A 20,216-nucleotide genomic window follows, 5' to 3' on the forward strand; every position below is an offset into this window, starting at 1 on the left:
ATATAGCAAAAGAGCCAGTGGAAGGGGGGCAGTATTTGGTATTTGGTTTTATATAGTTTGATTGTTCAAGAGAACCAGATATTGCGAAAGACGCGTTGAGTGAAACAAAAAGTTAAAAACGATCATCGAGGTGGGTTGGATAAACGAAACAGGAGTTTTTCCGTTGTCGCAGTTGTTTGACAATATATGGTGAAAAAGCGAGTTGTGAATGTCACAAATAGAGATCAATATTTGTTTATAATTAATTAATTATTTCGCAGAATTTGGTGATCAATTATTGATGATCAAAATTATTGATGGAAAAAATATGATTTTTGTGTGAGCGGATATCCCGGATGATAGAAGTATATATAAGTGTCGGGGGTGACGTGATATAGGTCACGAATATGATGTCAACGTTCACGGTAATGATGATGATAGGATAATTTTGATGCACATGCACAAGGTTGCGGAAGGAAAAGACAGATCGTTTACAATGGGTAAATTGTATGTTGTTGAGTTTAATTAAGCAGTTATCGTAAAGTTAATTGTAGAAACGGATAATCACAATTAACGAAGTTATAGTGGGTCCAAAATTGAAGACCGAAAAATACCGATCGGTCAAATAGTCGAGACAAATGGTGACGAAATAGAAATGATTTTTGAGGTTTTTTGTTGAAAATTAAAGTGAGGCGTATAGGTCACGGTCAGAAGTGTAGAATTGTGAAGAACAGTTGATAAAAGTAACGATAAATGCCAATCGAGTTCGTTGAAGGATAATCCGATATTTATAAGTTCCCGGTTATGGTGGAAAAACGAGTTGGCAAGTGGAGATAATGGGAAAAGATTAATAGTCAAGATAGGAAATAGCGACAGATCACTAAATGATCAGCAAGGGTTCCCTTCCAATTGGATGTAACTGAATGTGAATATGATCTGGATTCTATTTCCGAAGATTCGAAGGGGAAGGATATACAGTATTATACTGGTAATCAATTTCGGGATGTACAAGGAAGGCTTACATAGATAGATAGTTTTATCTTCCCCACAAACAGGACAAGAAAACGAGATTTGCTTGAGCTAAGGAAAGCTATGGATTTGATCGAAATCTTTACGGTTTGTTATCCTTTTCACTGTTCTACAACGAAGAACGAAATTCAGAGAAGAAAAGTGTTAAAAAAGCTGTGATGACAGACCGCCGGAAGATTAAAATTCCCGTATATTTTGTTGTTCAAGTCTAAAATGAGGGGCCAAGCAGTGAATCTCAGTTGATGATATGTTATCTCGTAATTTTCAAGTTAAAAAAGAGGGTTAAAGCATTTTGAAAAGAAGAGATATAAAGGTAAAGCGAGAAAACTAACGTGTTTTGCTTTACAAGTGCGAAAATAGAAATGATGAACAGTTTATGCGTTTATGCTTGCTATTTAACCGTTAACTCGCATTTTGCAAAAATGACGGGATCAAATTAGATTAGTGAAGATGGCCAGCAATAAATTGTCCCTCTCTTAAATCTTACTCCTTGTGGCGTCTAAAATTCTTAATTTTCGTTATCACATTTACACCAAAAAAACGTAATTAGAGATCTAAGATCTATCCAAGTACGGTATCGGTATTCCAGCTTGTTCATAATATGATGATGAAATGGGAATCAAGGCTAAACGTGCCAAGATAAGGTAACACTTTATGAACAGCGTTAAAATGCTTGAACCGATTAGTACTTTAATTTTTTATTGTTCTAGGCATGATAGCACGGCGCAAATCTCATATCCGCCGTTGTTAACTTGATATGTAATAAGGTCACACTCCATCATACAGCCCGCGGTGTCTTGGTATACAATAGATCTGATCACATTGAGATAAAAGCATGAGCAAAATGCAATATACCTTCTTTGTGATTTTGCGCTTAAATGGTGTTCACAGTTCTTTCTGGGATGTAGACCTCAAATCGTGAACGTATAGACAAAATGAAACGAAAAAAAAAAACCCAAAGAAAAGTATGCTTATGGCAATCTTAAAATCCATATATTCGCACTTCAAATAGAGAAGTGAAATAACAAGAGGTACGACAAACTTGGCTTATATAGTTATAGGCAAGTCTGTTACATACATAGATCTCAGATCAGCGGTACTGCCAGAAGGAGTTCAAAGGAATTCAATTTGCTAACGTATCCAAAAGATAAGAACTGAATTGAAATTGACATTATCGGAATTTGACAGGTAAAGGAATTTAGATTGAAATTACTTGATTCCTGTCTATAGTGGATAATATACCGATAAGAATGGCAACTTACCGAGTTTTCATCATCACGGCATGGAGGTCTCACTTATGAGCCGACATTTATGAAGAATTACCTCCTCACACTACTATAAGTAAAACCAATGTTTTGGCATACGATGAACCTCTATCATATGCTCCACGAATCTGTACAGGAAGTCTGATCAAATTTCATGCCCCTCGCTTTGTATCTCTGGGGTAAGTCCGGTTACAATCCAAACCAAAACGAAAATCCTGTTTTATGCACTATGCATGATTATTGATTATGGGTTTATTGTATGCTGTTTTACAAGAATTCTATTCCTACACCTACACCTAAACCCCTGGAAGTTCTTTCACCTTTACGGCCTATGAGAGGCATGGAGAAATTCAGTTCTATTCGAATAGGTTCTAATCTGTACATCAAACCGAGTCCAACGGAAAGATTGGGTGAACTATATAGTTTCGTTAGGTTATCGGTAAATGAACGAGCTATACCGAAAGGACATCAGCTGAAAGAATCCGGAGTGCCAATACAACAACGCTATTTGTAAGACATGTGACTGACCTCGATCATAAGCAACAACTTTTCCACTATTTATGAACCCATGTAATTTCAATGGCCAATGTTCTTTCTTAGGTATAGGTGCAAAAACCGATAATCCCAATGCCCAACTGAGATCACCACCTAGAGAATCAGGACCGTCTCGTCTACCTAAACCGCCTACTCCCCAGCCCCGAACAGAATTAGGTCCACCCAAGTAAGTTCTATCGGGTAGATAAGTGGGTCCAAGATTCGCAGGGAAGAGAGGTAAAAGCATCGTAGTAAGAGATGATATAGAGTAATGCTACAAGGTATAACACTATTAGCTGAATCTGCCGGGTTAAAGTAACTAAGCTGCATGATACTTACTATGTTAGAGCCGGGATACAAGGCTCTACTCAACTGAGACATTGTGGTAGATTTGAAGAATTTGGCTTTCTCTGATGAACCAGGTAATCCAGCATATTCATGAGTGAATTTAAGTAATCTTCCTTTTGTACCCATCCAGAGGTCATCACGAGTATCAGATGTCCATATATGCGATATAGAGGATTTCGTAGAAGGTATAGCGAGTTCTCGTATTCTAAAATGATGAACACATTAATCATTTATCCCGAAACGTTTGGGCGAAAACTCTTACGATACTGAAGCATTAGGTGTGAGATGATCTATAGCTCGATTGACCAATTCATATTGAAGATCATGTGTACCCCATGGTGATATTGCCTAAGACCTTTGTTAGCTAAGCCTTGTCAAATACATATTGCATTCCCTCACTTACACTTAGCTTAGCTCTAGCACCTTGAGTTCTTTCCCTATGACTTGCGAAAGCACTGTTATCTCTATCCAAGGAGAAACCAGAAACGCCAAAGGACAATAAGGGAGATGCAAAGAGGGGAGTAGTGAGTGATACTTGATAAGCTGATTTCGTTTTTGTACCTATTGATGCATTTCCTTCTAATGATTCTGCACCACCGAATATATTCCTTATTCTAGCTGTGACGTTCTAGTTTCCCGAACCCAATCATAAATCAGTTCTGCATAATGTATAGAGATGGCTGATTGGTTAGAACGAAACTTACACCTCCACCTTCACCACCACCTACTTCTGTACCAGCTTTTAAGAATAATCTACCTTTTTCTCTTAATGATAAAACCATTTCAATCTCATCCGAATCACCTCCTCGTTTAGGTTCAAACCTAATTCCGACTTTATCCATATCATAAATGCCAAATTCATTCAGATGAGCAACTAGTGCTTTTGTAGATATCAAAATTTCATGTAAATTCGTTGGTAATGGTGGAGCAGGGTTTAAGAAAGATGGTTTATAAGATGCTGAAGGTGATGATATAAAAGGTGATAATAGAGAGTTCAAGAATCCTGATCGAGTTGTTTTAGGTGCTGGTGATAGTTTGATAGATGTTAGTCGAAGTGGTCGATCCATATTTTCTGATACCACTTCCCCAACTCGACGCTGAGCTTGTTCATACTCTCCTCTCAGACGTCTTTGGAACTCTTCTTCATGCTGTTGTCTGATTTTCTCGGGGTCATCATTCGATCCTAGGAATGAACAAGCATCATGTTTCAGCTTAGTGTTTTATGTAGTGTCATAAGGTCTCAGACTCACCTTCTGGATAATGTGATAAGAAAGGTTTTGCAGGGGAAGGGGGAAGCGTTATTGGAGATTGGCCTAAAGCTGTACGAAATATGTTACTCGCTGATAGCGGTTGGAATTCAGGCGGCGGTATCTGTTGTTCCTGTTCGAAATCACAAAGATATCAGCTTCATAATCGAGAAACTTGAGTGCGTTGATGATTCAACCCACATTACCAGTTGTTGTTGCAGTCTGTTGAGCCTGTTCATTCGAGTCCGGCGAAGGAATTTTGGGTATATCTTCCGTTTTTGGGGTTGGAAGAACTTCTCGTTTCGCCTCAACATCAATCTCCACCACTTCCACAGTGGGTGGCCTATCTTCTGCGTTGGGATCCATCCTGAATTTTGAGGTTGACTGTTCAAGCCAAAACTACAGACAGTTATTAACTATCGTAAAATCAGACAGCCTAGCAAGGGCAAAGAGGAATGTTGATACTGTAGCTAGAACATTTCTTCGAGATTTCCGGTAAGAAACGTGGTTCAGCTGGAGCCCCGCATAGCAGGTTTAGGCATTTGGAGCGGAACAGCCAAAATGATTGCGAGCCTAATTTAAGGCTCGGTGTCGTTTTTTTTGATCACAAGCCGAGGTTGTCATGCTCTCATTCACCTGCTCCCCGCTCAAAGCCACAGACGACATTTTTCAGCTCCCACTTTATTTCCTTGTTTGTCGTTATATCGGCCATCGTAAAGATTGGTCGTGTTGGTATGATTTGCGATGTCAGTCGTGCATTCTCGTATGTCAGGGGGTATGAATAGTCTCTTACCGTGTGTGCAGCTCTTACAAGGTACTCTTCACATCTCCCTCAACGCTTCGAGACGGATTCATCAATAATTCGGCACACGGCCAATCATTAGAACTCTCATGTACACCTTATCTCTGGAACAGGTGAACAGCCAGCTGATTATATCCGCTTGGATCGAAAAATTGCCCAATTCAGCAACTTCTCCAGCTCTCCTCATGGCTTACCCTGAAGTTCGTCCATTATATTTTCACGATCTTGGTTTTTTACAGTTTACAACATACTTACCATGCGGGTCCGGAACAAGGGTAACTTTGAAGCATCTTTCCCCGTACAGCAAATCAAAATTTAACCATACCTCAAACAGCTCTGCTTATATACAAGCTTACAATCCCAATATCAAGAGGTACAGATAGGATTGAACAGCTGAGCAAGAGCGAGTGTCAAATGATGGTAAAAATGGTATAATAATTGCCATTTAAGGAAGATCTACATATGTAGCTGAGAATACAATCGAGGCACGTATTCCCGTGCCTCCTTTTGGCATTCACTCCTTTTACCCTTAAACAAGCAGTATCTTCAAAACTGCTGCATCTCGCCTTGGTATCCATCAAGAGGTCTTCCTGCTTTGGTTTGACGGATTGTCGAGTCGTTCCAGTGTGTTCAAAAGGACCGGTATGCGTGAAGTGTATCTGACAACGCTATAACCCCTCAGTTGACTTGATTAGGCATGGGAGCCAAATTGTTTGAGAATGGACGGTACTCATGTGTTGTGGTTCTTAGTGGATAGTCAACGACAGGAAGGAAGTCGATAGAAGTACATGTAGGTTAATCGTAAGAAACTATTCATGAAGATCATTTTGTTTCCCTTATGTTTTTATCGCTTCTACGCCTGCTTCTCTAAGGCTTCTCTTTTCGAAATCAAGACTAGAACGAATCGGAAAAGCCTTAACGAGATACCCTAGACTTGTTTTTTTCCTTCTATTTTTTCTCGTTTTTCTCTGATTCTTGTTGACTTACCCTTAAAGAGCAAAATATGTGAATACCGTTGGCCGTTAACCGTAGACCGTATTCGTACTACAGCCTTACCTTACTCTTTGATTCTCCCGATTTCCCTTTTTATTTTGATACCCTCCCTTTTGAGCTGTTTAACTTAAACGCTTGTTTCTTTTCGTTGCATACCATTTACCGTTTAAACCCATAAACCGATAAAACCCCATATCATCGTAAAAATAGTTACCGTACAGCAAAATAGGTCAAAGGCCACACATACTCATATAGAAAGTGAGATTTACTAATATATCTCTCTCACTTTAAATCGGTACGCTAAACTAAAGCTCGTGCTTAGCTCTCATGTTCATCATTTCAACTTATATTCCGTGAAGTACACCAAATACATCTCTTTTTCTCAGTTGTCTCTTTTTTTCTTTCTTAGCGCCTTTTCGGTTCCTTGATAATACATCATAGCTAGAAACGGTATTCTTCATCACCCTCTTTTCGTTATCGGGAACAAAATCGACTTTCTCACCTTTCGACATCTTCTGAAGATCATCACCTTAGAAGGAAGCAACAAGTCTGACCACAAACGATACACCTGCTTCGACAACCTTCGCATTTTGACGCGTAACTGTTACTAGCATTCATTAGCTCGAGAAAAGTATAAGGAGAAAGGGCATTCACATCGGAGTTTCGGACATCGAAAGGCATCGTCTAGCTCGCTCAGACTGTAAATTGTCTAGGCTATACATCCTCGTCATCACCATCAATCGCCTCCAACATTGATCGTTCAGCAGAGAAAAACAGACTCAACAAGACATAGTAAACTCTCGAAAATCTCGGATACCGAAGAAAAAATAGCAGCAGCTATCTAGTATCGTTTTTCAACGTTAGTTAAATAATCCACATAATCTACCAGCACTGGTCGTGCATATGAATACATATGCATCGAGGCCAAACAAAAAAGGATTGAACAATAGAAATAGTAAATACTGCGACTAATCGTCATCTCGGTGGGAACAATACTGGGGCTAAAACCAGGTGAGTAACTTATCTCTACTTCGAATCCTTTTTCCCACATGTGCTTCCCGCTTTTCGCCCTACACCCATAAATTGCTTCATTACACCTTCGTGGTGCTCCTGTGGGAAGAGTATCACTGACAGATTGTTTCTCAGAGAGTCCTCGCAACATATCAGTAATCATACTATCAATCTCATCATTAGCATTAAAAGTTCTATAACCGCTATCAGAAAGGTCACTGCGGAATCTCGTATCAACATCATTTCAGACCCTTTGTGACTACCATCTCGTCACCTAAATTATAATCTATCGTCTTAGTCATATCGATAGCAATTCTCGGATACACACTATCTCAACTCAACTGCATCCTTTTTCTTCCACTCCTATCATCGGCTTGTTCAGCTTCTAAACGGGAAGGGTCAGCAGCTCTATAGAAGATCCAATCAAAGGAATTTCATACATCCATAGATCATCGGAGTTTGCAAGCGCAAATCTCAACACTGTAAGTGTGAGGAAATTCTATCTTACCCAAAACACCATCTCTGTCTATCCGCATCCTTGCTTGAAGGAGTCGTTTGGTGCAGATTGTAGCAATTTAGCAATTTATCATCAAGATGTAAACTACCCAGATAGATCAATCTTTGTAGACCAGAATATTCTGTCGCTTCGTGGAGATCCTTGACAAGCAACACCCTATCATTCGATATTATCGATCTGAATGTGCTGACAGAGAAGTTTTAAAACACAAATAGCTGCAATAACCTCGCACGCAATATGTCACTCCCGCTTCAGCAGGGTTACCTGAACTCAAATCAGATCTTCATCGATCAATCACAATCACAAGCTGGTCCAAGTACTTATGCTAAACCTCAACCCCACCAACAGCAGATACCGATGCACCTTCAAGGGCCACCACCACAGACTCCATATTATGGTATAAATGGTCAAATTCCTCATGGATATCCTATCCCAACGGAACAATTTCAACATCCGCAACATCTCCCTCAACAACAGTTTGTTGCACCTTATCCACCTCCCAGTATAGTACAACATGGTCAACCTGGTATGGTATATCCAGGCATGGAGATGAATGGAGGTGCAGTAGTTCCGAACTTTCATTTCGGTTCGATGCCTCAAAGTGGTCCATGGGCAGATGAGTGGGCAGACGGTGCTCATGAAGGTCAAGATATGGTTTATAGCAATCTCGAAGTGAGTCATCTCCCCTAATGCGCTCAACGGGCATATGCTGATAATCTATCAGGTCAAGCATAGACGAAGAACAACTCCTGATCAACTCAAAATATTAGAATACTGGTATGATATTAATCCAAAACCTGATAATGCATTAAGAGAACACCTTGCTGCGCAACTGGGAATGACTAAGAGAAATGTGCAGGTTTGGTTTCAGAACCGGTAAGTTTTCGTTCATTGTTCAACTGTCAGCTCGCTTTTTCTATCTTATAGGCGCACCCGTATCCTTCTGAAATTCGGCAATTTAGTTACTGTAGCTGACACACGCTGACTCATGAATATACTCAGTCGAGCCAAAATGAAGGGTTTAGCTAAAAAGGAAGATAAGGAAGATGACGAAGATCAACAAAAGACACCAGAGAAACCTTCGGCAATAACTTCACCAATCCAGCAACAAATGAACCATAGATCAATGCTGTTACCGCCTATGGGTCCACCACCTATGGCCAGAAGAGCTTCTTTAGCTAACGGTGAAGCCGCTCAGATTGGAATGTTTGTGGCTAAACGTGCAGCTGCAGCCGCATCAGGTCAAAACAGAGGGTTACGTCCTCCAGGCTTCGTCTCACCTCAACGGTCACCTTTGATAGGTTCAGCTGCAGCTGCTAGAAGGCAAAGTATACCTTATCCTACACCTATAACAGCTGGTCCAAACATCCCTAACGGTCCTGGACCTAGTCCAAAGATATCACCTGTGGTTCGAGTTATGCCCTCTGCTCTCCATCTTACAGCTATGCGAAACAATACCAGAAGAGCAAGTATGCCCGGTGCTGCTCAATTGATCTCAAGCGGACCCTTCACTCCTCCTAGAGTAGTTACCAATCAACATCAAGTCGGTCTTCCGAGAGAATTGGGTACGATCAAGGATGATGATGTCGCTCATCATATCTTAGACTCAGATGATCAACAACAAGTATTCCTTGACCCGGAATCAGACTTTACAGGTAATTATATGACACCACAATCCAGTGCATATGATCCTTCCACATCGATCTCACCGGTAGCATTTTTACCAAATGGAGCACCATATAATCCATCGATGGCATTTTCACCTAATGCACCGTTACCCAATCCATCTTTCTCTTTCGGTACCGAAGGTCATCAACAACCTCAACACCATGTTCCTATCTTGGACGAAGCTGAAGCAGCTAGACAACAGCAGTTATTCCTCGCTTTCCAACAAAGAGGTAGAATGGGTTCTATAGCTTCTATAAACACGTATACCACTGATAATGGAAATAACACGGATCTAGAGGATAACGGTTTAGGCGATTGGATCACGCAAGACCTCAATGGTGCTACGGGCCAGGAAGAACTGGATGGCTTCGATCCTGAATCGAGAAGATCTTCTGCGTGAGTAGTTCCATCCGTTGATATTACGTGCTTTGGTACTGACCTAAACTTACTTTCGATTTTTATAGTCCTGCTGATTTACTACATCAAATTGGAATTATGGGTTTAAGCAATAGTAATGGGATGACCCCGATCCGACCTTCGCCTTTGAACAGCCATTTCACTTCTGATGACGGTACATTTGAAGGAAGTCAATTTTTAGCTGGTGGAGGAGGTTTATCTTCGGCCGATTTGGATCCTTCACCTGTCTCGATGTCATCAATGCCATCCTCATCAAGTGCTAGTGTTTCACCTTCAGAAAACAATCATTTCCAAATTCCTCAAGGGGTATTTAATAACAATATGCAACATCAGCAAATACCAGTCAGATCTGTTTCAATGCAACAATTCCCTTCATCAGATTCAACTGGAAATGGCAACAGTAACGTGCTGAACGGATTAACATCACTTCATACATCAAATTTCCAACAGCATCCTCATTCATCAGTTTCACCTTATTCAAGACATTCTGTATCTCCTGCACAAACAAATTATAACAATTATAGTAATTCACAAAAACAACAACAGATTCATCATAATAGTTCATTTGATGAATTGAGATTAGGTCAGAATATCATAAATCAACCGTTAACACCTAATTCTGGTATTCAATCGGGGTCGCAGTTACAACCTCAACCGCAACCGCATAAACAAAATTCCCAAGAAAGTTCACATTCACACCATACTCAAAGTTCATCATCATCTTCAGATAACAAAGGCAATTTCAACTTCTTAGATGATCTGAATAATGATTCTGTGGATATAACTGTATAGAATGTCTGTCCTTATCCCATCTTTTCATAAAAAGCTCTTTTCTCTCTTATAAAATATCTATCTATCTTTTGACTTGATTTCTTACAACAATATCTTATTGTAGACAATATGTAGAATAGATCTGTATAGAACGAATAAATATCGCTGCTGTTAACTTCACATATAGAATATCGGGGTCGCAATTTACCTTTCAAAGAAATTTATTCTCTCTCTTCACGCTGTAGTTTTGTGAATGACATCTTGATACAATATTTGGAATTTATACACTATTTTGAGTGGTTCATAAAAGGGACTTTTTGGCGTTTTACATTTTGCTAAGTAGAAACAAAAATCAAGCCCTCTTACTTATATGCATAAATTATATGTAAACATTACAAGTCGAATACATAGCTAATTAAAAATATGACTATTTGAAACACTTCAATCTTCCACTTAATCGTACGGTATACAATGAATTATAAGAGATATATTCTGAAATACGCAAACCTCCTTTTGATATTGGCGAAACTGTAAAATTTGATTACTTGATGAGGGATTTCAGTTCTAACTCGAGCAAGTTAATTATTTTTGATCAACCCATTCTAATTGACCTTTTCTACCTTTACTCCAAATTTGATCTGAACCTTCCGCAGGTGGATTTTCTAAATTTTCTTTGATCAAATAGTTTTTTCTTACTTCTCTTTTAGCATTTGTGTCTACACCCATTTCCCTATCCAATATGGAATATGTAAGTAAAACTTAACGAACCCAGTCAACCCTTGAATTCTATATATACTTGAGTGTGGGATATCGGAATAAAATAACTCACCTATCTCGTTCTGCTAACAGTTCTTTATCAATTTGTGAATCTTCTGTATATGCCATCATGATTTGTGGTGGACCTAATGGTAAATCAGGATATTGATCGAAAGCCCTGTTCGATAATGATCAGATACAGTCACTATATCAGCTTAAATGTACTAGCTTAAATGTGGGGAAACAAAAATAATAAAGAGACAGAAGGTGGAGGGAAGGACTAACCAGGTATGTGTAGTTTTACCATATGTTCTGTGCAATTCTAACATTGCTGGACGTTCTGCTAAATCCGTCATCGCATCTAATGTTATTTGATAGACATCAGTTCGACTGATCGTGATGAACAGTGTTCATTAATGTCTATCAGCTTACTTGGTACAACGGACTTAGTACCTAACATCAACATTCCTGAATCGACTTCAAATTTATGAGAATGCCAATACTAAACAAAAGATAGTGTAAGAGCTTGTATGAATGCAGTGATGGACTTACCTTCTTTTCATCTTCAGGGAGCTTTACGAAAACTTCTTCTGGTATGAGATATTCTATACCTGTGTCGGTCTGATCCATCAGCAAAAGCTAACTTCCTTTAAAGCGAGTTTTGTCCAATTTGACTCAGATATCTGTGGTTGTGACTTACCAATCAGTCTAGCATTTTTATCATCACTATCATAAATAACACATTGATGCAAATCTTTTCTTAGATGTGTACAATAATGATGTGCTTTTACTGCTCTTTTCTCATCATGTGAATATATATGTAATCCACATAAATGTTGATGAATCTGATTTATAGGTGTAAAACTAGGAAAACGACCAAAGCAAACGTCAGCTAAGATGGATGTGATTTATATGATGTGAAACACCTGAATGACACAGTGGAAGCCTCATTCGTCGCATTGTTGGTGATTCAGCTTACCTCATTTGTGCTTCTCCTGCAGCCATATAAGCTGAAGAATGATATCCAGCCTGCTCAGCTTGAGCCATCTTATCATCTTCTTCTCTTGGCATATTGGTCGTGATCCTTGCTTGTGTTAGGACTCTAAGAGAGTGGTGTAATTATAACTTTCTCCAAGGGAATGTGGGTGATGAGAAATTCTTGACCGACGAGTTGGAGAAACATATGTATATATCTTAATCTTAGCATCGAACTACTACAAATATAGTTACCATAGTCGCATGTCTGACGTCAATTTTAGAATATCACCCTCATCACACGAGGCACGGAATGTCTCCGGCGGAAGGGGTGATTCCAGCAAACCTGTTCTTTCTTATTCTGCTTGGCGGCATTGAATGCGTTACAACTATGCATTTTATAGCCATCGTGTTTGAGATATACGAACAGGGTCATTATATAGCGTATAAAATTCGGAATGAGAAGATCAATACCACTAGAATGTATATGCCCGAAGAAATGGAGTGGATCGAAGGGATACCACTGGATTTTGAGTTTGGTGTAGGTGTGTATGTTGATTTGGTATCGGTACGGTTGCTGCATGGTGTGCTATATGGACAAATACAGATACAAATCGATAAAACCATACGGCATGAGCTGTGAGGAAGGATAAATGGACAACTTTGGTTTGGCTGTGATCGGATTCGGTATCCAGCCTGGAACGATGAACTGTCAGTAATGATCTCTGTGCAAATTCACCTCCGATCAGACGTGTTGCTCACCGTACGTTATACCAGTTTGCATTGACCAATCTGCTGCTTGTTCAGTTTTCCAACACCAAACTACGTATCCTGACTAAAAGGGACGAAGTTAGCTTGTGAGCTGCTATTAATGTGCAGTAAGAGGGAGAATCTGTCTTACAGCCTGTTCATATACCCAGGTTTGAATTTCGAAACTTCTGGCTAAGTAATCGACATATTCCGCCGAGAATTTGGAGGGGTCGGCACCTGTTTTCGCATTACAATCACCTGGATATTGTAGTCTATATGAGTGAGGGAGGAATATAACGGATGTTAGCAAGTAAATTACTTTTTTTTGCCAAGCATTGACTTTGAAGAAAATAGCTTACGGCTTCGAAGTATTCAACGTGTTATCGTATCTGGCGCCTCTACCTCTCCCATTCAACCAGAAAGCACAATCTGTATTTGCAGCTGTGAACAGAGATTAAAAGTCACCAGATCAGCCTTTCCATGATTCACCTCAACATGATTGAAATGTCCAACATTGAGTTTAGGCTGACTTACGCGTAAATTCCCCTACTATAGTCCAATGTGCATTATTGGAATTCTTGAGGTAATCGACTTGACTACAATACCAATTCAAATTCTCATTGTATCCCATAGCCAAAAGGTTCAGGTCAAACCTTTTCGTTCGTAATAGCAGACAATGATGGAAAGCAGTGTCAGTCATTGAGAGAATTCCAGCACTCGGATAGGCATGGTCCACTTACATAGAGTAGATATGCTGTATATGGATGAGCCGCAGGCAAAAGTTCAGCTATCAATCGGCTTCAATTTTCGCCATCAGATGAATCGAAAGCACAACTGGACGTCAACTCACAATATCCATTGAAACATCGACATAATCAGGCCATTTCATAAACCATTCCCAGGTTTGTAAACCTTGGTAAGCTTGATCTAAACCAACCGTGATCCTTTTTTGTTTCTGGTTACTTCTATCTCTTATTAGATGATATGAATTTTGATAATAATTCTTCAATGTATTTAATTCCCAATCATTACATGGGAAAGGTTCATTCAATAATTGAATTGCTACAACCGTATCTTGATATTGATCTTTCAAGAATTCTTCAGTTAACACCGTTATAGCGTTCAATGTTCTAGAAACATTCGTATCGTTATAAAACCATTCTCTGATACCTCTAAATCCAGAATTATCCCATGAATTTTGTCCTCCTGGTGCTCCATGTAAATCTATCATAACCTATAATAACGCAATACATCAAGAATATGTGTTAGCATGAGAGCATCCAGGTTTCAGATCAAGAAAATGATAAAAATCTTTTATATTTACCTTTAATCCTAGACTTGCAGCCCAAGTAACAGCTAATTTTAGATAATCGTATGCTCCTAATTTATGCAAATACGCAAGGGGACAAGGTGATTAGCTTATGCTTTGGATTCTGATTCGCTTAATAGCTGAATATTAAAGGTATAGTGCTCACCAACTAAGAACGGTTCCCCATTCTCTAGAGGAATGACAGACCAAACTAACGAATATACGATTCAGCTGAAACCCTTAAAAGTAGTTCTTTGCGCTCTTATGAAGCTTCCAGTTATGTAAACTTACATCCAATTTGTACACGTATAGTATTCAATCCAACAGCAGCAATACTGGAGTAGAACCATTCAATGTTAAGCACTTAGACATCCTACTACCATTTCTCCACAATCACCATTTTGATCTGTATCACGAGAACTCACTCTTTTAGCTCGGCATATGTAAACCATGTATTCCAATGCTGTCTAATTTCACCCATTGTATCATTTTGATATCCCATATAGACCCCATAAGTCCATTCGTCAACCACCCACTCCGGTTTACCTTGAAACATTGAGGGCGTAATCCAAGGCTATGAGAAATGAGAGGGGGTGTTTCAAGATGTATGTTCGAAGAGGTAGATCTCAGATCAACAAATCTCCTCCAGCATTATAGGGGAGTTCATATTCTAGATTCTGGTTAAAATAGGAAAACATACCTCCAAGACCAACCTGCCCATCACCATGTAAACTCGTGAATATATGCCTCTACCAGTTGACCACAAGAGATGATCCCCAAGACTCACCATCCACCAATGTTAACGCCTCTCATAGGGTCGCTCCCCCATGAGAATCCTGTATCTCCGTTATTCACCCCTGCGTCCGAATTTGTATTTGGAGTCCAATTGTCTCTTTTGTTTTTTGTCCAACGTGAATTAGTACTTGATATTGGTGATTGATCCCTATAAGATGTTGGCGAAGCTGAAGTTTCCAAAGTGAACAGAACGATAAATTGTAACAGGATAGATATTCGCATAACCTCTAGATGTTTTCCTTTTCTATGGGCAACAAAGATTATGACCTGTTGGAGTAAATGATCGGGATAACGTTGATATTGTAGAAGCTATTGATATACGTTTGAAACTCACACCGTTTCAACTTGCTTTTGGATGCAAGAATATGCATGTTGTGTCAACAAAGAATATCGTTAGTCCCTGGCTTTCCTGTTCTTTCCAGACATCCTTTCATTCCGTCATGCGGAGTTTCCTAGTATAGGGTGTCATCCGTAAGTATCCTTGATCGTGTCCTGTAAGATATTCGTACTGTTTTGCTATCGTCGTTGCGGGTTGTAGAAAATCGTTGAACGTGTTGCGTGCCCCTTGTAAAGGACGTTGACTGGTTCTATCTGTGTGTACATCGGACATTTACATTCAACCCTTTTGCTTTCTTGTGTGTTCTACTCGGTGCCCCATGTCTCTACTGTATAATAGCAGGTCATAGCAGATGTGCTGTTTGAAAATTGAATGAAAGTGAAACGAGCTATGATGTATGGTGATGCATGTTCATATTATTGCTTACAAAAATCTACCAAGCAGATGAATAAGTATATTACAAGTTCTCAGAAGATACAGGTCCAACCATAACCATCTATATTTGGTCAGAAAATCAGCGTACGCACTAGTTGACGAGAAATATAAGATTGATGGGCTCACCTTTACTTTACCCCTTTGTGTATTTGGGTCCTTCTCAATACTTATATCTACAGTAATTTTATCAAATACTGAGATGCTAACTTCTCCTTTACCATCTGGTTTAGGCACTCTGATAGTATAGTTTTCAGAATCGAATGTATGTGTATCCTTCTTGAACGTTATGAGTCCTTCTAAACCGAGTCTATACGAGCGAAACATTCAGTTTGTGTGTAGCTTTCATAGTCGAAGAACAACAAGACAGGAACATACTTAGATACAAATACAGCCAAACCATTCTTGAATGTCCTGATAACAAATGCTTCTTCTCTACTACTTCTTGATGATCCTGTCCTTTCACCTCTAGCTTTCAGTGCTAACCCTACATAGAATTCAACACTTGCTCTACCTGCCATTTGTGCTAATCTATGTCTCTTGTTAACTACATTTAAGGTCTTCTCTACATGTGATTTCGATTGTAAGGATGGATGTAAAGGCGTATAGTTGATTGCTGCTGCTAGTTGTCTATGTGCTAAAACATCTGCGTAACGTCGAATTGGGGACTGTCAAGGTATTTAATCAGTATTTGTGTCAAGTGGTGTAAAAAGCCAAAGAAGGATACTTACGGTGAAATGGGTATAAATTGGACTGGCTAAACCATAGTGACCATATGTTTCTTTCGATACACTACCTGAACAGAAGTATTCCGCAGATAACATACATCTTGTAGCCATGATTCTGACCAAAGTATTGAATTCAGGCTCTTTTGGGTCCTATAGAACCAGAGAGCAGTTAGGATAAAAATCATGAACACAGGCAAGCAAAGATTCACTTACTACACATGCATCTAAAGATTTAGCCAAAGCGCCCGAGCTGGAAACATCCAAAGTCATATTCTTTCTTTTTTGCAAAATATCCTGTAAAGCTTCAAAGTTGGTTTTTGGTGGTGGGCAATGTCGTCTATAACAAAATAACATTATCAGCTGAGTCAAACGGCTATACACCACAAAAACACATGATACAGCTTACCTCAATACTGCTGTAGCAGGGAAAGTTTCCTGAATTTTAGCAGCTACACTGATATTGGCTAACAACATGAACTCTTCTACTAAACTATTAGTCTCTCTTTGTTGTTTCTGTTCAACGTCGATAGGTTCAGTACTCTCAGAGGAGTTTAGGTGAATCTTCAGCTCTGGTGATGATAATGATAATGCACCAGCTTTCATACGACCTTCCTTCAATTTTATAGCAAGTGTATTCAGAAGTCGGATGGATTGGGTTAGAGGGTCATTGAGGGATCTACAGTGAAGAATGTCAGCTTTGTCATGTGAGAACAAACGGGACTCCAGAAAGCTTACTTGTCATCTTTTCGCAATTGGGCGGCTTCATAGGTGAAAGCTTCTTTGGAAGCAATAACAGATTTAGCGAACCTTACTTTCACGACCTCTCCTTGTTCATTCATTTCCTGCGAATGATATCGTTAGCTGACTCTCCGAAGCTGTTTGTAGGCTTAAGATCAGCTCACCCAGATGACTGAGAAAGCCAATCTTTCTACAAAAGGCCTCAATGAGCAAAGGTTTGTACCGAGGAGTGACGGCAACATATCGATACGTTTATCAACAAGATATACTGTTGTTCCTCGAGAAGCGGCTTCAGAATCCATAGGATTATCAGGATGTACGAAATGGGATACATCGGCGATATCTATAGGAGCAGGATAAATTAGCAAGTATATCTAACTCATACTATTATCAATAATAGAAAGGATCACTCACGAACACCAGCTTCGATATTACCATTCGGTAATCTTCTAGCGTGTAGAGCATCATCAATATCCTGACAACCTGTAGACGAGAGTTATATTAGCTAAGTATTAAGAGGATGTTGGATTGGTCAGCTGAAAGACACTTACCTGGAGGATCGATACTGCAAACGATCAAATCTCTCAAATCTTCTCTATCTCTCCATTCTAGATTTTCAGGTTTCTTTTCTGGTACTTTCCATTTATCACCTTGTTCAGGCAGACAGTTCAAAATAGCTCTTCCAAAAGGTCTATATGGAACTTCATATTCCAATAATAAAGATTCTTGTTCAGCTTCTTTTGATTCAACTTTACCCAATGATCTAACGAAATGTCCATCAGGATATCTTGAATTAATTGACCAAGAATCAATTGTAACTAATATTTTTTGATCTAATAATTGTGGTGCTTGTCTAGTTCTTAATCTGATTCTAGGTAATGATGTTGATAATGGGGTAGCAAATACTGTTTGTTGTGATAATGATGTTAATGCCGCATCTGATAATGATGATCGATCTAAATGGCATACATATCTATAATCAAGCTAAAGGTCAGCTTAAAGTCTCGTTAAATAGGTACAACCAGCGAGAAAAACAACTTACGCTCGCCAATTTCTCTTGACGATTCCTACTACTCGACCAGTAGGCAGAATATCCTTTGGCTTTCGTTTTGTCTCTTGATCAACATCCATCTTCTCTGCTTTAGCTTTCTGTCTCTCTTTCTCAGCGAGTCCGGGCGATTCGTCATCGTCCGCATCATCGTCTCGGAGAGCGACTAGGGCGTGATAAATTAGCTCAATTGGTTCTGCGTACGACTGCAGGTTAATATAATGAGCTTACCATCCTGATCAACAACTTCTGATCCTGGGGCTTTCCATTCAGATTCCGGTAGAATTTCTACTACAACTATATCGCCATTTACTGATCTATTCATTGCTTCTCTTCCGACCAGAAGCACAGGCTTAGTGAGACCAGGCACATTAACGGTACCCTGGGATCAACAAGCGAAAAGTAAGCCTGAAGTCTTTCACCTTTGCCTGAGTGGAAACTTAGCTTACCTCAAGGTAATTATACTGGTTAGCATTGAAATGACCTTGATGATATCTACCAGTCTTGACGCCAGCGAGTAAGGTATCTTGGGGCAGATACTATTTGAATCGCAATTGTTAATCAGAAAATGACCATAACCCAATCCAGGTGAAAGACGTGACTTACATCTTGATATATTCTCTTGCCTTTCTTTTCTCCTAAAGAGATTTCATCAACACCACCTACAACTAGATCTACTAATCTTTCCCTCTCTTCGCCAACCAATCCATCAACATAATCTCTAGCTGAAATAGCAATCAATCCTTCACCATCAGCAATTTCTCTATTTCTTCTATCATCAGTCAATAAAACTAATTTTGGATATTTCGATGTTGATTGGGATATATGTTCAGGGTAGAAATGTAAGGTTTGACGAATTGCTATATAATGATGTATGGGATTCATCCGAAATTCGAAATGAGCTTCCACAACACTTCCTTAATGAACGCAGGAGAAGAGAGAAAGTTACCTCTATCGTTTTTGTCATTTATAGTTTCTTTCTCTTCACCATCTTCAACTTGTTTAGGTAAAGTAGCAGTTTCTCGTCTTTCTTCGTTCCACCAAACCCAGATACATCTATCTTCATCTTGGATTAATTGCTGTAATCTATTATATAGAGGTAAGGATCTATGTCTGGTTTCTCTTATTGTTGTTGAGGGTATAATCAATGGTAAATTGATAGGTAAAGCAGTCAATAAATCGATCTAAAGGGGAAATAAAACCATAAACCAAGTCAGATTGTATCGACTGACGCCAGATTAAAAACGAATATGACAGAGAAAACATAACTAACTTGATGCAAGACTATATTTGTATCAATGACTAACCAATGTCCTTCACCATATTTAGTATGTTCTGTATATCCTTTAGTAGGCAATACAGGTCTATATCCTGGAAAATCTTGACACAATTTACACCCTTCAAATCCACATGGTATATCATCTCTTAGATACCTTTCTCGCAGTACTAAGATGGTGGGATTGAATGTCAGCTTTAGCTTGAAGACCAGAGTATCAGCTCACTGTTCATAACCTTTCCTCTGGCGGTCTTCTTCAAAAACTTATTTTGAGATAAAGGTACATCTGCTCTAGCTCTTTTGAGGATAGTGATGGGAGGATGAGGCTTTGATGAGCTCGGAAGAGCCGCTGTAGTTGCTGCCATTGTTTTTCAACAATGCTACTGAGTTTTGACTGCCTTTGGCTTTCACCTGTGCACAAGTACTGATCTATCAAAACCAGAAATATGAAAGTCCCAATGGTTAAAGCTGATAAATCGTGAAATACGTGA

At 39.3% G+C, this 20,216-nt stretch overlaps 5 protein-coding genes across 5 annotated transcripts; 1 reads left to right on the plus strand and 4 right to left on the minus strand.

Annotated features, from left to right (window-relative positions):
* Window positions 1-2,540: 2,540 nt before the first annotated feature.
* Window positions 2,541-4,768, minus strand: L201_001863 (uncharacterized protein; the record flags this gene model as incomplete). The annotated part of the gene is made up of 8 exons (XM_066217648.1): window positions 2,541-2,725; window positions 2,802-3,081; window positions 3,147-3,360; window positions 3,418-3,503; window positions 3,559-3,783; window positions 3,860-4,338; window positions 4,406-4,535; window positions 4,604-4,768. 8 exons carry the CDS (start codon window positions 4,766-4,768, stop codon window positions 2,541-2,543), a joined length of 1,764 nt encoding a protein of 587 aa, XP_066073745.1.
* A 3,194-nt stretch (window positions 4,769-7,962) lies between these two features.
* L201_001864 (uncharacterized protein) lies at window positions 7,963-10,602 on the plus strand (the record flags this gene model as incomplete). The annotated part of the gene is made up of 4 exons (XM_066217649.1): window positions 7,963-8,397; window positions 8,450-8,601; window positions 8,728-9,789; window positions 9,858-10,602. 4 exons carry the CDS (start codon window positions 7,963-7,965, stop codon window positions 10,600-10,602), a joined length of 2,394 nt encoding a protein of 797 aa, XP_066073746.1.
* A 561-nt stretch (window positions 10,603-11,163) lies between these two features.
* On the minus strand, window positions 11,164-12,408 carry L201_001865 (uncharacterized protein; the record flags this gene model as incomplete). The annotated part of the gene is made up of 7 exons (XM_066217650.1): window positions 11,164-11,311; window positions 11,411-11,515; window positions 11,623-11,698; window positions 11,770-11,839; window positions 11,890-11,948; window positions 12,038-12,201; window positions 12,317-12,408. The coding sequence occupies 7 exons, from the start codon at window positions 12,406-12,408 to the stop codon at window positions 11,164-11,166; spliced, it is 714 nt and encodes a 237-aa protein (XP_066073747.1).
* Window positions 12,409-12,901: 493 nt separating this feature from the next.
* L201_001866 (uncharacterized protein) lies at window positions 12,902-15,388 on the minus strand (the record flags this gene model as incomplete). Its single annotated transcript, XM_066217651.1, has 13 exons — window positions 12,902-13,008; window positions 13,075-13,147; window positions 13,214-13,334; window positions 13,422-13,503; window positions 13,597-13,715; window positions 13,803-13,816; window positions 13,913-14,296; window positions 14,387-14,442; window positions 14,538-14,582; window positions 14,663-14,706; window positions 14,797-14,945; window positions 15,072-15,084; window positions 15,159-15,388. The coding sequence occupies 13 exons, from the start codon at window positions 15,386-15,388 to the stop codon at window positions 12,902-12,904; spliced, it is 1,437 nt and encodes a 478-aa protein (XP_066073748.1).
* Window positions 15,389-15,960: 572 nt separating this feature from the next.
* Window positions 15,961-20,090, minus strand: L201_001867 (uncharacterized protein; the record flags this gene model as incomplete). The annotated part of the gene is made up of 17 exons (XM_066217652.1): window positions 15,961-15,999; window positions 16,065-16,245; window positions 16,314-16,603; window positions 16,667-16,813; window positions 16,877-17,000; window positions 17,070-17,339; window positions 17,399-17,505; window positions 17,566-17,744; window positions 17,816-17,884; window positions 17,953-18,374; window positions 18,444-18,615; window positions 18,681-18,831; window positions 18,899-18,988; window positions 19,056-19,309; window positions 19,399-19,633; window positions 19,723-19,895; window positions 19,952-20,090. 17 exons carry the CDS (start codon window positions 20,088-20,090, stop codon window positions 15,961-15,963), a joined length of 3,042 nt encoding a protein of 1,013 aa, XP_066073749.1.
* Window positions 20,091-20,216: the final 126 nt, after the last annotated feature.

The sequence above is a fragment of the Kwoniella dendrophila genome, chromosome 2, assembly GCF_036810415.1.
Source record: "Kwoniella dendrophila CBS 6074 chromosome 2, complete sequence".
In the NCBI taxonomy this organism is placed as follows: Eukaryota; Fungi; Basidiomycota; class Tremellomycetes; order Tremellales; family Cryptococcaceae; genus Kwoniella; species Kwoniella dendrophila.